Raw genomic sequence first — 17090 nt, 5'->3', positions numbered from 1 at the left:
CTGATTCCTCCTCATCTGAGAGGATGGGCGGCAGGTTCAACGGACAAGACAATGACCTCTGAAGCCTTTTCCTGATTCTACTTCTACAATCAAGACAGCTGAGAGAAACCCATTGCATTTGAAGAAGAAATAAAAAGAAAGAAGACAACACTAGCTTGTCTCTGTGATCCATCAAAGTTTCTCCCCTGTGGGTGGCAGAAAAGGGTTTTGTGGTCAGAAATGTAACCAGGTAATTATTTTCAAAAGGGTCCTTCCGCATAGTTTTTCACAGACAGCAATTTTATAAGGTATAATTGTCTATTTTCGCCTGCTTCATAAAATCCTTCTTTCCAGTCCATCCCCAGTAAACTAGAAATTACTCAAAACCAAAGACCTGTGTGGAGATGCTTGGTTTCACATTGCTGGACACTTCCCCCATGCTCCCAGCAGCTCCCTCGCTCTGGCTGAGCTGGTCACACATCCCTGGCCATCAGACCCTCCTGTGGAAAGATGTGCATTTGACTCTGAGTACCCAGTGAGCCTCTGCTCCCTGAGAACTGAGGGCAAACCTTGCCGGCCCCCACTCTGCCCAGCTCCCCTGCTGCCTCCAGGAAGAGAAGGCTTGGCAGAAGCTGGGGTGCTTGGAGCCTTGATCTGCACCTCCCTCCTTCCTTCCCCAGCACACCTGGTCTCAGGGGTGGCCCCTTTCTCACTTGTTTTCAACTGGATCCTCAGGCCAAGGTGACAGTGTGGTTTGGGACCACACGAGGATTCTACTGTGTCAAACCTGGACTCTCCCTGAGGATGTCACTTTCAGGTTCAGATCCCTCACATCCTATCATGCCAGAAACTTTGTTATCTGCTGCAATCTTCATGCTTTCCAGGAATGTAACCACAACAAGTTCTAGCATTGATTGAGAGTTGACTATGAACCAGGCGCTATGCCAAAGATGCTCTAACACTATTTCACTCAATCTTCCTAACAACTCAGGAATTAATATCATATCCATTCTAGCCTCAGGAAAGGAAGTAACATGATCACAGAGGAGAGGCAGAGTCAGGATTCAAGCTTTCGTCTATGAAGTGTCAAGGTCTGTTTTCTGATTGCTATATGCGACTGTTGATTATATAAGCTTCCCCAGAACCCATCCAAGATTGGGATAGTCTGGGGCTCTCATTACTCCCCAGGGAGCCTTTAGGCAGACCCCGGGGAGACAGAGGAGGAGGAAGGCAGCAGCTTGTCCAGCTGAAGCACCGGAAGTCCAAAGGTCCACAACCTTGGTAACCCCCTCTTGTTCCCACCCTCTGTCCCCTGTTGTAACTGGTCCTTTGATAACTCACCAATGAAGTCTTCACCATCCAAGTATTCTGGGTTCATTCAGAGGATTTCATTAGCAGGGAGGGATGGGGGCCACCTGCGACCTCTAGCTATACTCCCCCTCACATCCTCATCCCATTCATGACCTAGGTCACCTATCCCTCTCTCTTTGACATGCTCATGCACATATCCAAACTCTTACAAAAGCCTTCTCCGCCCATGCTTCCCTCCTTCCAGTGCCCAAAGTATCACAATGCCTCCTCTTGGGCATGAGCAGATGTTGGGCTGTGGCTGGGATGAGGGTAGTCAGCCAGGGATTTAAGCAACAGATCCAGCACTCCCAGCCTAGGAAGAGGTGTGAGGGGAGGAGAGAAAAGAAGGAAGATGGGATTTGGCCATCACAGACCAGCAACAGTCATGTCATTGCAAACTCGGAATATGGAACTCACTGTGCCTTCTTCCTCTGACTTCACTTACACCCCACATTAGCCCCCTATGACACTGCCTTGGGGTGCACCCAAATCCCTACTGAAGCCATGAACCTTTTCAAGGACAAGGCTGGACATACAGGGCTACCGGGGCCTCTCAGAGGTATCTCCCTCATTAGATTAAAAGAAAAATGTCCCAAACAGGTCATGCATTCTATACGTTCAGGTTGAATAAATGAATACTTCAACCCTACAAAAATATAATGAATATGTGTGTGCTGGCCCCAAGAATTAACAGGACTTATTAAAAGCATTAATTCTTAGTGCAGTATAGGTTTTATGGCCTAGTTAAGGGGCAATTTTGAAGTCATAAGATAATCAGATTCTTCTCAAAATTTTCAATATTGTCAGTGAACGAGTGTGCTGTTGATACAATCTGATTTAAAGACAACGGAACAGGCTAAACCCAAGTCTCTTCTGGACTGCGAGGCCTCTGCTCTTGGATGCTTCTGATGTGGCCCCTGATGCCATGCCCACAGGATCTGGGCACTGCAGATGTCCATGCCCTGCACAGTTTGGAAAGACAGATGTTTTCTTCTTCACCTAGATACCCTCTGTGGTAGTTAAGTTCAGGTATCAACTTGGCCAGGTGAAAGTGCCTAGTTTTGGTGCTGTGGTCATGAGCCAATGGCATGTGAACCTCACCTGTCTCCAATTACATCTGCGGTCAGCTAGGAGGCGTGCCTGCTGGAATGAATGATGTTTGATTTAATTGGCTGGTGCTTAAATGAGAGAGCTCAATGCAGCACAGCCCAAGCAGCTCAGCATACCTCATCTCAGCACTCACAGCTAGCTCAGCCCAGGCCTTTAGCAATGCAGAAAGGAATCACCCCAGGGAAAGCTATTGGAACCCAGGAACCTGGAGAGAAGGCCAGAAGAGATCACCTTGTGTCTTCCCATGTAAGAGAGAACCTCAGATGAAAGTAAGCTGCCTTTCCTCTGAAGAACTATATGTTTTTAACTAAATAAATCCCCTTTTACTAAAAGTCAATCCATCTCTGGTGTGTTGCATTCTGGCAGCTTTGGCAGACTAAAACACCCCCAGTGTCCAGCCAGGCCATAACTGCTTCCTGGTTGCAGGGATGGAGGGCTGCATTTGTAAAGTCTGGGAACACAATGCCTTCCCACCCTAGTCACCCTATCTCGGATTGGGCTCGGCCTGTGCATGCCGCCCTGCTCGTCATGCTGAACCAGCCGGGCCCCTTGGTGGAGGGTTGTGCTTTGCCTCAACAGCTCCAGATATACTCCTTTTATCTGAAAAATTATTTACTGTGGTGATGTGCAATGCCTTTTCAAGAGAACAGATGGCACCTCCAATTAGAATGCTTTAAAAGGAAACCCTAATGAGATTATAAAAGCCAACAAATTGACTTTTTCATACAGTACTTTCCTGGTACACAATAAATCAAATATATAATGAGGCACAATAAGGTAATAAGCTTATTTACACTTGTTTTGCCTAGCATTGTGTTGCAGCCCTAACCCTGCCCCTTGGGTCCCCTCACCAAGCACTTGGTCCTTGGGACAAAGCGGGAAGCTGGGCAATGTATCTGTGAGCACTTGGCATCCACCACAGCCAAGTATGACTTTGATCTGGCAATTTCCTGCTTGACCCTAGTGTTCCAAGTTCAGGAGTAGGGCACAAGGTTATACAAAGTGTGTGGCCAGTGTTGTGATATACATAGGCAAGTCAGGCATAAACCCCCACTCCTATTAAGGTGGAGAGATTATTGTGAGACTACAAGAGCTAACAGGAGAGAAAAGACGGGGGAGTCCAAGGTCTGATTTTGATGAAGGTGGACTCAGGACATGGACAGGCAAAGTGGAGAGTGGAGAGTGGGTCTGCTCTGTGTAGACTGGAGGCTTTGGGACATCCCTATTTTCCCAGGATGCAATCCTCTTGGTTCACACACTTCAGATCAGATGGCCTTGATAGACAGGAGAGGTGCTGTAGCAAGGAGGAGAGCTTTGTATCAGCATTCTGAGCATTTGGTCATTAGCCTACCTTCTTTTTAGGGGATCCTATCCAGGAACTTAATGAATTTACAGGGTGTGCCTGCTGAAGTGCAAGCTGGGAGAACCAGACTTCTACTTGCATGGGTTTAACTGTAGAGGGAGCCTGGCCAGTGATAGGGCTCACAGAAGGAGAGGAATGGGATGTTTTCAGGAGGGAAGCTGAGACCCTGGGCATATGTAATCATGGAGACTGGTCCTTGGTGTGGATACCCAGACAGCAGTGATTCAGCATTCTTAAGTGCCTTCTAAAGAAATAAATTAAATAATGCTTTTTGGGCTCGTGGAATACCCCCCCCCCAGGGGACCTTAGAAATCAGTGGAGAAGCCATTATAGAAAGACAGGGACTCTAGTCAGTAGAAATGGAGTCATTTTTGTTACTATCATCCCACCAGAGAGGAAGATCTGGGGAAAATCAGTTTACAAGAGAATGAGCTTTTCCTCAGTCCAAATCTATAAGCATCGATTGAGCTCAGCACCTTGATCTAGAAGAAACAGTCATTCCCCCTCTTACCCAGCAAAGGCTACATACACTTCAAGGCCAGCATTAAGAAAATCTTCCACTTGGAGTCAGTCATTTGTTCTGTAGATCAAACTGCAAGTGTGCATGAAGCACTCACCTTGCATGCTTCTGTGCTGTGGGTGGGGAGAGGGTGGAGGAAGGGATTTGGCCCAAGGAAGAATAAAGGAAAGTCCCTGCTCACAGGTAGCCAGGTAGCAGCATCCAATCCAGAATATATTATAGCTTAATTAGAAGCTAACTTTGGTGCATCAACCCCCAAATACAATGGGAGTATTGAAGAGAGAGAGCATATTACAGGGTTGCAACTTTTAGGGGAGCAGGAAGAAGTCCTCTAAAGTGCTTTGTGGGGAGAATATTGTTTCCTGTCTCCCCATTATTATGGGAGAGAAGACTGGTTGGGAAGTCTTTCTACCTCCTGTTCCTATCCAGAGAGTGGAAACAGGGCTCTCCCGCTTTTGGCAGGATGATTGCCCTTCCTTCTCTAGCTGAAATTTGTAGGTGATATAGCTTATGGGTTATATCCCGTCCCTAGAATTTTTGCCTTACAGATACACCCTGTGGCCAGGCCTCTGGTCTTGTAATTTGGTAGGAGAACAGGTACTATATCATATTGGAAGAGACATGAGATGATGATATGGTCCTGACACACAAGGACCCCCAATTTGGTAAGAGATGTGGCAAATATAGAATACCTGGATAAGTAATAAATAGATGAGCAGTCTAAGGGAAGCCTGGTTGCAGAAGAGATATTCAGTTGTAGGGACGAGGGAGGGCTTCTTGAAAGCAGAGACTGGTAGAGTTACTAGTTGTTGCAATCTTCTAGTGAATCTTGACTTTGCACTCAAAGAGAACTTTCAAAGTTGGCATCTCTTATCCTCTGGTGGGAAAAATTTCCCCTACATGGGTGAGAGGAAGCCCCCCCACCCACCCAATCTGGGAGGAAGGGGTTAGAAAGAATGGTACCATGACTGTGTGCTACTGAGCAGAAAGAAGTGCCTAGCTCCCCACTGTGGGAGCTGTCCATTTCAGCACCACAGCCAGAGCGTCTGCTTTGCAATCTACCCAGGAGACGCCTTCTTTTTCTCACTCCACCACTTTGCACTGCCTTAGACAAACACCCCAGCCCAGAGCCTCAGCACTTACTGGTGCATGCCACTTCTGGGGGGTCAAAGTCTGCTCGGTAATAGCCGGTCCGGCAGGTGCAGATGGGAGATGCCTCCGAGGGGGAGCGGCTGTTGGAGGGACAGTGGGAGCAGCCCTCAGCTTCTTGGCTGGCCTTGAACATCCCTGCAGGACAGGCTGAAACACAAAGAGACCGTCTGAGAATTAATGCAAGAAAGGCCTCCAGAGGCCCTTCCCTGCAACTGGAAAATGAAAGACTCTGGCCCCCTAAAAAGGACATCAAGATGGCCCCTTGCCCCGATGAGCATCTCAGATTGAGTATACCCCTATTTCAACACTTTCAATATTTGAAACATCCTTAGTGAAATATACCTTCCTGGTAACAGTGGCCTCTCTAATGATTCATCCCTTTCAGGTGTGTCAAAAGATTTAATTGAGAAAATGAATCTAATGTATAGCTCAGTGTCTGGGAAATAAGTGCTATATAAATGGTTACTCCCTCCCCCTTTCACCTGGTTAACAGCCAGGGCCTTCCCCTAAGCCACTCACTGAAGGAATCTCACCTTCTGTTCTCAGACAGAATGGAGCCCCAGTTGACAATGGACCAGTCTCATAGTTCTTACATGCCATGTTGCAACGCACATGAGGGACACTTTGAGATGTGTTAATAAGAATTTGTTATGAATGACAATAAAGGACTGAAATTCATGAGTGATTCTTTAAAAAGAAATTAAAGTGATTTCAAGGTTACCACCTTAATAAATCATTCTCCTTAATTGCATTTCAATATGCTTGGGGGTTGGGGGAAGAAAATTATGTTATTGCATGTAGTGCACCAGGGAATATGCCACACACTTGATGTCATCCATCACACACATGGCAGTGAGGAAGGCTGGGAATGCCTGCTACAGCCCAATGCCAACCTGTAGTTATCCTCAGACATGGGGCACCTTCTAATTTCCTGTGAAGGTCTAAGCTCTGCAAACTCGAACTCCAGGATATCCCTTGGATTCTCACCATGCTTCATCTATGGAGTCTCCCAACTCCAGATATCTGGTTTCCTCTTCACTGATCCCTCCAATGATTGTTCTTGCCTGTCTTACTTCCCTGAGTTTCTTCCCCACCCTCTCTTTCCCTGACTCTTCCTGATCTGTCTCCTCCTCCTTTGAGACTGGGTAAAACTTACTACCTGGTTGTCTAGTTTGGCTTTATTACACACCTCACCAATTCATTCAACAAACATTTATCGTCTATCTCCTGAGAACCTGACCCAGGGAATTTAGAGAACAGGACCTGCCTTCAAGAAGCTGGTGAACCGTGTAGCTGAAAAATTAAAATACAGTATGTTTGTTGCTGTAATGGAAGTAACTTTATAATTCCTCCTACTTATATAAAGCTCATCTTCCCAAATATATTGTTCCCTCTTGGAAAGTGGAGAATATTTTTTAATATAACAGCAGCCACCATCTGTTAACATGTTAAGCGCTTTACATGCATTACTCTGTGGGGTAGCTATTATTATCTCCATTTTGCTAATGAGGAATTGGGACAAAGAGGTTAAAAAGTTGCCCAGGGTCAACCAGTGGGAGAAAAGTTAGTGATGATATGTATGTAAACTGTTTGAAAAATCCACAGTTTTTGTGCCAAGATAAGAGGAAAGAACTGTTTCCTATGCTATGAAAGTTTTTCTAGCTCCATTTCTCACTTACAGTGGGGTTTCAGTTACTCTGGAAGTACTCGGGTGGGGCCTCATTTTGGACGGGAGGCAATGGAATGGAAGGTTCTGGATTGGCATAGCCCGAATGTGTTCCCTGGAGCCTAGGTTCTTTGGGTTGTTAATACCTGTTACTTACAAAAGGGTTCTATTGCCAAACATAGTTTCAAAGCATGGATTTAAAAAGTAATCCCTTTCTTAATTGCAAAATTGATCTGAACTTCCAAAAAAGGAACACAGGATCTTGTGATTATAAAATTTCTCAGAACTTCCCAAAAAGGAATTTTGTTTTCTCAAAATAGATAATCAAGAAACTCTACTTTGTAGAGCATCCTCTGAAGCTAACGTCCGATGGAACACACTGGAATAGATGCTGCCTAGGTGATTCAATAAGGTTCCTAAAGATTTCCATCGTAACCCACATAAAACTTCTCTGTGGAAGAAAAAAGCAATTTCAATCTTTACTACAGACTCAACAATAAAACACCAAAGGAGAAGATTTTGAACGGCACACTGAAAGCATGCTAGAAGCTGGCTTCCTAATCTATTTTTTCAAGCCCATTCAGTAGGCTTTTTCCCTCTATTTCTTTCTGCTTGCTCCCTCTTCCCTTTCACAGCCCTTCCTGTGTCCTGGAAGAGGTCTTGGGCCCTTTGCATTGTAACCACCAAGAATTCCTGGGACCCAGTAAGTTCTGGAGCTGATGAACACATAAAAACTCCACGTCTGTGCTGCCCCAAACAAACCAGAAGCTGTTTTTTGTTCTTAGAAAACAGGGGAGGGGGGAAGTGGTACCTTCTCAGGTATCCATATTTGGTCTCCGTCACACTATAATTTTCCTAATATATCAGTCTAAGAAGAACAAGGTGCTTTCACTTTCTTCCAGCACTTACAAGCCTCCTCACTTTACATTTAATATGTTAACAGCATCAACAATCATTGTGATAGCCACAAGTGGCAGAGGGATTTGGAAATTGCTTTTCTCTGAGATTTCTGAAGGAAGAAGGCAGCTCTGAGAGCCCAGGGCTCTGGACTGTACAGCAGCCACAACAGGGGGAGATGCAAGGGAATGTGTCTGAGCTAGACTCTGGGGAGCACAGCAACTAAAAATGTAGGGGAGAGTCATCCTGGGAGAGAGCGTAACTCCATCCTCTCCAGAGCAGTGGGCATAGTGCAGTGGTCAGCAGTCCTGGGTATAAGCCCTGTCTCTGCAGGCTCCTAGTCGGAATAACACTGGCAAGTTAGGTAACTCCTCAGAGCCTCAATTTGCTCACATTTATAAAGGATCTAAGAAAAGAAGAAACAATTCTCAACTCTCACAGGGCTGTTAGAATTGAACAAAAGCAAGTATGAAAATATACCTGGCATTAATATGTGCTAAATAAATGCAAATTCCTCTCCATCCCAACTTACCCATTCCCTTTGGTAAAACACATCTTTGCATGGCCTTTTGGGATTCGGAGTCAAAGTTTGGAACTTAGGGTCAGAGTATAATTTCACAAAGCCAGCAAATAAACCCTGGAACCAAAATGGAAGAATGGGTTTCTGCATAGATTGTTTCTGAACGTTCAATGAGTAAATCACTGTATCCGTGAAACATTTTTTCCTATAATTATGAAATGGGTGAATCTCCTCAATATTCAGGTTTCTTAAATTCATATTTTACTAAAATCTATGTCTAGGCACTCCCTGATTTGTAAAGCAGTCACATCCCTAAGTCCATTCGTTAAACTTCTAGTAACTTGCAACCATCCTTGTGCTGAATCTTCTCAGAGTTAAAGCTCTAAATAATGGGTAAAGAGCCAGGCTAGCCCACTAAGCTATTTTAACTCATCTTGTACCAGACACCACTGCAGTAAAAATAAATAGAGGGAATCAACATTATGATTTTACCAGAAATTCAACATAGAAAAATGAATAAGAGACTATTATTTATTTACTCTAGTGCTGTCCCTTGAGAAAAAGCAGCTTTAATTACAGGTGCTAATTGATGCTTCTGGGTAGATTCTGACAAACAATATTTGAGGTAAGGGAAGCAAACGCATGTGGCTTTGGCCAGGTAGGTTAACTGCGGGCATAAATCAGCTAGGAGTAACCTTTAGAGATTGGAGTGGGGGTAGGGGCTCAGGCAAACTGGAGACTGCATACCCTGCCTTAAAGCTCTACAATTTCAAAAAAAAAACCAAACTTGATTAAATGCTGTGAGTGTCTAACCAATCCCATGCAAGCACTGCCAAGCCATTTTGAGGTGGATAACACAATTCTTTGCATTAATAGCACCTCAAAACCTTAGGTTTGCCTTTCTCTTGATGCAGAACTAAGGTCAGAACTATTACCAAAGTAATATTCAGCATATGGCGACCGAGGATCCACCAGACTAGAGAAGGAGAGTAGAGAGCAGACAGGGCGGCATGCTTTGGGAAGCTTCCCGCCTGGAGGAGGCGGCAGCCAGCTGAGCGCGGTCCCGGTAGGGCGCCATCTGTGCCAGGCGCCTGCGCTCCGGGAGGAGAGAGCAGCTGATCCAACCCGCCGGGACGTGCGTCATTTGGGGCTCCGTTCTGAGATGAGCATCATAAGAAACGCTTGCTTGTGGCGACAAGGAGGTGAGATTCAGAAGGGGCTGCGGATGGGGTGGGCGTGGAGACGAAGCCAGAAGGGAAGAAGAGGTGGAAGAACAGAGAAGGAAGAAGGAAAAACAGTGCAGAAAGCGCCCAGCTCAGCCTCTTAGCCAGAGGGCGTTTCATCACTTTGGGAGGAGGTGGTGGGGAGAGAAGAGCCCAGTTCCTTGCTGCATCTTCACACAAGACCTTTGTCAGTGGGACATCCATAAAATTGGAGGGTCATTTATGACACCAGTGCGGCCCATGATTACTTTGCTTCTTTAAGAAAGGGGAGTTTTCTTTCCCCAGCACGAGGGATCCCAGTTCAGATGGAGAACCTAGCCTTCTGAAGATCCACCCATCCTCTGTGCTTTTTGGGAAGCTCTGTACCCACCTCACCACTACCCCAACTTCGGCAGAGGGGACGAGATGTATATGATTTCTACTCTCTAGGCAAAACACTCATTTCTCTTCCGCTTCAGGCAGCAAGGGGCTGGTACGGGTTACCTCTAGCTGATATCTAGAAGGTCACCTTGAAACATCCACCCAACTTCTCCGAGCCCCAACGATATAACAAATTACCTGGTGCGTACAATGCCGTCGAGAAGGCCCCCTTCCCTCCCGTCCCCGCACGCAGACTCCCAGTGACACTAAATCCATCACCTACAGTACTATTACTTTATAAAGAAACAGATTAAGTGTCTCATAAACAGTGCAGTGATTGAGATAATGGAAAGCGCCTCTCGTTCCCATCTGCAGCATCGGGTTATGAAGCATTTCCAAGCAGCCAGGAAGAGGAAATTAATAGAAGCAAGAGGGAATAACCACTTTTATGCAATTTCCTCAGGAGATAGTGGACCATCTAATCTTTATTGGAGCCCTTTAACCTGTCACTCAGCACTCACCAGAGCCTCTTTGGCGCTCACAATTTTTCTTGATATCGAAGGAAGATAAAATGAAAACCTCAAAACATTATTTTATAATTTGAGTATGTGGAAGGCACATATTGCCTCTACCCCTCCCCTTTGACTGGGGCCTCGAAAAACATTTTTATGCAGCAGAAATGTGGGAGAGCTTAACTATTCCTGTGCACGGTCCAGGGGGTCAGAGCCGCTCGGTGGAAGGAAATCTCTCCTTGCATTTTAAATGTGGCTCTTCCCTCTACCGCCACCGCCTGTCCTTGGTCCTTCTTTTTAATAATCTGATTACTTCTCCTGATCTAATTTTTTTTCCCCAAATGAGTTTGCAAAGGTTCATGCCCATGAATATTCATCTGCTCCTTAAGAACCGGGTGCCTTTTTTTCTCAAGGCAGGTGCAGCTCAGCAGCTGGCACAGGGAGGTCTGCCTGCCTCTCAGGGTATAGTGAGAGAGGCAGGGCGCAGGCCCCTGGCCAGGGAGAAGGACAGTCCCTACCCTGAGCTCACAGCCCCTAAAACCACCCTGTCTTCTCCACACTTTGCCCTCACTCTGTAGGAGAGGCAGAAAAGCTGCCCTTGACAGTTCTTGCTAAGAACCTCCGTATGGGAGAGGAGGGACGTGGGGAGAAAAGAACCCCGCAGCATCCTGCACACAGCTGTGCACACAGGTCTTGTGGGTCCCTCACTGTCACTCCTGTGGCTGGCACCAGGGGTTCCTGACTCTATGCAACTCCAGGCTTGAGGCTGCCTGGTAGGAGCAGAGCTGAGACCCCTTGCCCAGGGTTCTTCAGTCTCCCCTCGCTGGCAGACCTTGCTTTCCCAGAAGTGAGTCTCCCTGAACAGCCCTAGTGCATTCCACTGGGATCCAGGACTTTCTGGAAGCTCACACTTGCCCTTAATGCTCATTGCAGTATGTTGAGAAAACCGACAGCAGAGAAGTAGTTCCCAGGCATGCAAGCTGCACGTCCAACTCCTGCACTAGCGTGTAAGCTCTCTGAAGGCTGACAGGAGGTCTTATCTTCTTTGTTTTTCCCTTTCTGCAGTGCTTAGCATGAGCTTTACATACACATTTGCATTCTGTGGTTAATTGAATTAAATGTTCACCGATGGCTGCCCATGATAAGACCCAAAAGATAAAAGCTATTATAACAATGACAATGATAATATAAGATACCCTTAATATCAGACAGTGTGAAGTAGTGGGAGATCCCATATAAAATGTTGATTCTTATAGCTTTCCTAGATGATGTGTTTTAAGAGCTGCAAAATGTTCAGAGGTTTTGCATCAATAATTCCACTTCGAAAGACTCATTCTTAAGAAAAAGCCAGCAGGTGTAGAAAAATACTTATCTTCAAGGATAAATCATCATAATGTTATTTATAATAGGAAAGGAAGGGAGGGAGAGAGGGAGGGAAGAAGGAAGGAAGGAAGAAAGGAAGGAAGGAAGGAAGGGAGGGAGGGAGGGAGGGAGGGAGGAGGGAGGGAGGGAGGGAGGGAGGGAGGGAGGGAGGGAGGGAGGAAGGAAGGAAGGAAGGAAGGAAGGAAGGAAGGAAGGAAGGAAGGAAGGAAGGAAAGAACCTAAAAGTCTAGTAGGATACTGACTAAATTATGAAACGTCTTTAGAATGGGATATAACACAACCATTAAAATTATGTCATGGGAAATGTATGTGTTTAATATTTATGTATACCTTAGATACATATATATATATATATACTATATATACAGTTTTAGAAATAACTTTTGAAACACTGTAACACTCACTAAAATGACAACTGGGTGTGGTGCCATTACCGATGGTTATTATTTTGTGCTTTTCTATACTTTCCCAGTACTTTGCGTTGTATGCATATTGACTTTGGCAATCAAAGAAAATCTCAATCACTGCATTTTTTCAGTTGGCAGAGGACACAAATGTATGGATGACAACCTCTGACACCAAGGATCTGAGCTCAGCAGGTTAAGAGTGGGTTGTTTTGTGAGAAAAGTTCCACCCCAGAGGTGGAGGTGCAACGTCTCAGAGATCTTTAGAAGTGGGGGAGAGGAGAGGGAAGCTGATAAAGCAGTCCAGAGGAGATGACCCACGCCCGGGGCATTGAAGGATAGCTAGAAGTTGATGCAGAAATGGGATGGTGAGGCAAAGGGAAAAGAGTTTGTAAGGACTCAGAGAAGCAGACCCCTGTCCCCAGCTCACCTGGGGGAAACCGTGGATAGTCATAGAGGTCGGCAAGCATTCTGTGTTCCTTGGGGGCACGGTAGGAGGGGGGCTGGGGCTCCTTCACTTCTGTCTTTTCACTTCTATGTCAATTTAGGCATGTGAAGCGAGTTCCTACTCCCCCGGCCTGGTGCCAGCTGTAATGGCCTGTGTAGTGGGGACACTTAACCGTGTCATAGATACGTATCATTCATGGTGACACTTGCTGAAATTGATGAGTGCTGCAGGCATCGTGACACAGACAAGACTGTAACTTACAGTGCTATTAAGCTGCTCAGGCAGCGCCAGCACAGCAGCAGCAGCGGTAGTGGCAGCTATGGGCCTAGAATGCATTGGCATGGAAGCTGTCAAAGAGGTGGGGTCAAGGTGGGTGCTTTCCCGGTTGGAATGCAGAAGCCACTAGTCAAGAGTGAAGGATGACCAACACAGGAGCAGTGGTTGGAGTGAGGAGGGCAGGCACCCAGGCCACCAGGTCGCTGATGGCAACCTGGCCCCGGAGAGCAGCCACATACATCGGAGCTCAGGCCAGACCAGGTGTGCAGGCTGGGCAGGGATGAGAGCTCATCAGGAGGCCAGTCCAGGGCTGGATTCTGCAAACCTGACCCCCGGTCACCATGGCTGGAGGTGGGGAGAGATGTAGAGCAAGCCCAGGCATTTTCTAATGATCTGGGTCAGCGGTTCACGGACCAGCAACTTCAGCATCACTGGGAACTTGTCAGCAACACAGGTTCTTGGTCCCACACCAGACCTACTAAATCAGAAACACGAGGCATGGGCCTGACAAACTGTGTTTTAACAAGCCCACCAGGTGAGTCCGATGCATCTCAAGTTGTAAAATCACTGCTTTCGGCCACCTGGCACAATGGAACCATCACTATCTCAGGATCTGAGAAAACTGCCACTTACTGGTTGTGTGACCTACGCAAGTTACTTAACCTCTGAACATCAGTCCGTCATCTCTAAAAAGGGGCTAAGTTAACCTCCTTCTTAGAGTGATTGTAAAGTCAGTGATAATGTATGCAAATTTCCTGTAATGTAGTATGGTCTTAACAAACAGCAACTAGATTTTTTCTGCAAGGAGTCAGGTCAAATGTCTTCTTCAATCACTCATTCAAAAATATTTATTGATCACCTACTATATGTCTGGATACATCAATGTATGGAATGCACAAAGATCCCTGCCCTCATGGAGCTGACATCCTAGTGGGGTAGACAGACTCCAAAGCGGCAATTCCAAAAGATGGTATCAGTATGGGGTGAGGAGGCCACCCCATGGTAAGAAAGGACCTAACCCAGCTTGGGAGAGCTTCAGGGAAAGTGGCATCCAACTTAAGACATGAAGACAGAGTCATATAGACTGACAGGGGCAAGGGGGGTAGTGAAGGGACAAAAAGATCTGCAATGCAAAGGGCCAGGACAAAGAAGGTTACTCAGTTAAGAATCTGAGAGCAGCTTTCACATGGCAAGGCCCAGGGGGAGCGCTGCAGCCTCCTCCTCCTTCTGGCAGGAAGGCTGCTATCTAGAGAGGGAACTTGGGCTGACCTTGCCAAGCCCCTGGTTTTAATCTGAAGTCCATGGAAAGTACTGATGGGCTAAAAGTTGGGATGAAATATGATCAGATTTTCATTTCTGAAAGAGTGTGCTGGCAGCTGGGAAGAGAATGAATTAGAGACGTGGGGACAGTTAGGGGCAGATGCAGTAGCCCAAAAGAGTCATAATGAAACCAGGATAGTGGGAATGAAGAAAAGTAGATAGATTCAAGAGTGATTTAGACATGGAGGCCTTCATGATTGACTGGGGATATTTCATTCATTCAACAAACATGCACTGAGCATATTCAGAGTTCCAGGTACCAGCCTGGGTGCTGGGTGTGAAGACGATGAAGACGATGGTTTGTGCCATTGCTTTCCCACCACCATCTACATTTCATCAACTTGAATGAGGCATTCTCCTTTTCCTGAAGTTCATTTAAAAATCCAGTACACTGACTGTGGGATCACCGGAAGGGATTGGAGCTGCCAGTAGGAAAGGGCCCAGAGCAGGGAAGGTGGGCTGGGGTCATTCAGAAACCAGATCTGATTGAGCTCCTTTTGGAGCTGGCTGCAACTGCTCCCCAAGTGTATCCCCCGATTGTCAGCCTGAAAACAGGCTCAGAGGATCCTCTACCCCTCCATGAGAAGGGGGTCTCCAGACTCAGGAATCCTCAGAAGGACCAGAAGAGCCCCTCTTTGGAATGGACAGGGAAGGGGCCCCGGGATGGAGATTCTAGTCTCTGCATCTACTTTGCCCCCTGAGGCTGGGCATTACCTGCACCCCCTCCCGAACAGACCAGCTGGACAGCCAGTCACTGTTCATATCCCCACCTGGCTGGTTCCTTAAATTTAGCCCAATACAGGGCCTGGGAAGGAGTGGGGACAGAGGGAGAAGCTGGAGCACTCAAGAAGACAAAGTCAATAGGACAGAGAGAAAGTAAGATGGAACAGTCCTGGATCTTCTCTGGAAGTGCTATATATCCTTTCAAAGATGAAACCGAGGGTCAGAGAGGACCTCTAACTTTCTCAAGTTCACCCAGCAAATTGGGATTCTTCAGGCTTCATTCCCTGACCCAGAATACCCTGACGTCGAAGGGAGATGGGAGGATGTGGTAGGAGCTGTCAAGGAGGCAACTGCGGGCCCCTCCTGTCCACAGCCCAGCCCTAAGTGAAACAACATAAATATCTCAATCTACTCCCCGCAGAGACATCCTACATCCCAGACGTGGGGGATCCAGGCGTGGGGGCAGGAGGCAATGCCACAAGGAAGTATGAGATGGCTGGCTAGAGACTGAGCAGGGCAGTCCTGGCTATGCATCTTCCAGGCTCTCACGCCCTGAGGGGCACACAGGGAGTGGAAGATGAGGGGAAGAGCTCAGCCAGGCAGCCCTGATCCCAGCCAGGTCCAAAGTCTCCTCTTCCCCAGGGCCTGCAGGAGCTCAGCTTTGAGGAGAAGTAGGACCCAGAGGGGCAAATGGGGTCAGCAATGTGCCCAAGATCTACGGTACTAATCCTACACAATCACACGTAGCTTAAAAGTTTAACCATGAGGATATTCATTGCAGTATTATCTATAACAAGAAAAAAAACTAGAAACAACTCATTCGCCCTATAATAGGGTGTCAGTTAAATACATTATGGCACATCCATAAACGGAAAACCACGACTCGATCAAAGAAGATGGCAGAGATCTGTGTTTCGTGACAGAAGCATTCCCTCTATCATGGCAAGTGAAAAACAAATCCTGGAACACCATTAAAACAACCTAATGTTTTTTTATAGTGGTGAGGAAATTATGGGTGGTTTTCTTTTCTGAGCCTATTTTCCCATTTTAATGCAATAAACCAACACTGCTTTTTTTTTTTTTTTTTCACAAAAAACAATTACTTTAGTACCAGAAGGTCAGAGGGCAGGGCCAGGCAGGAGCAGGGTGGGCGTGAGACAGGACGCGAAGCTCTCCTTCCGGTGGGAGACGGCGGAGAGGGCAGTGTGCGTGAGGAGTGGCTGGGCGTGGGGACAGCAAGGCTACACCCAGCCCCAGGCTTCCTGTGCATCTGTTTCGTCTCTGTATCCCCAACTCTGCCTCGATTTCCACTGGTGGTGCCCTAGAAATGTGTCTGGGAGAATTGAGCCCTTTCTACTTTATGGACATTGTCTCACGCATTCAGTAAGCACTTGAGATATTTAAGTCGTTTCACTTAGGGCTGGGCTGTGGACAGGAGGGGCCCGCAGTTGCCTCCTTGACAGCTCCTACCACATCCTCCCATCTCCCTTCGACGTCAGGGTATTCTGGGTCAGGGAATGAAGTCTGACGAGTCCCAATTTGCTGTGTGAATTTGAGAAAGTTAGAAGCCCTCTCTGACCCTCAGTTTCCCCACACTTTCTACAAGTCCTGAGTTTCTTTACGGTGGGCGAGAAGAGGGCTGTTGGTTGGGGAGCATGTGCAGGCACACAGGTCATCAGAACCACGAGGGGGCTTACAGGAGCCCCCCACCCAGAGGAGGCAGAAGGCAGGCAGGGATGGAATTCTTAGGGCGCAGTTCCGGGGGCAGGGCAGGGCTTCCCTGAGAGGACACGGCATCACAGTCAGGGAGGAAACTATCCCTTCTCAGAGACCAGACAGAGAGGTGGAGAAGGTGGGTTAGTCTGTTTTGGGGGGCAAAGAGGA

General features: G+C 46.9%; 1 protein-coding gene across 3 annotated transcripts in view; it reads right to left on the bottom strand.

The window, feature by feature from the left end:
• The window catches only part of EPHB1 (EPH receptor B1), a 395735-nt gene that overhangs the window by 141844 nt on the left and 236801 nt on the right, over positions 1-17090 (bottom strand). For all 3 annotated transcript variants that reach the window (XM_077130187.1, XM_077130185.1, XM_077130186.1), the window contains one exon: positions 5466-5621. In XM_077130187.1, coding sequence (XP_076986302.1) covers positions 5466-5621 — 156 coding nt within the window. The remainder of the gene's footprint in view (positions 1-5465; positions 5622-17090) is intronic.

The sequence above is a fragment of the Tamandua tetradactyla genome, chromosome 15 (genome assembly GCF_023851605.1).
Source record: "Tamandua tetradactyla isolate mTamTet1 chromosome 15, mTamTet1.pri, whole genome shotgun sequence".
NCBI classification, from domain to species: Eukaryota; Metazoa; Chordata; class Mammalia; order Pilosa; family Myrmecophagidae; genus Tamandua; species Tamandua tetradactyla.
This window is presented reverse-complemented; position numbering and strand designations above follow the sequence as displayed.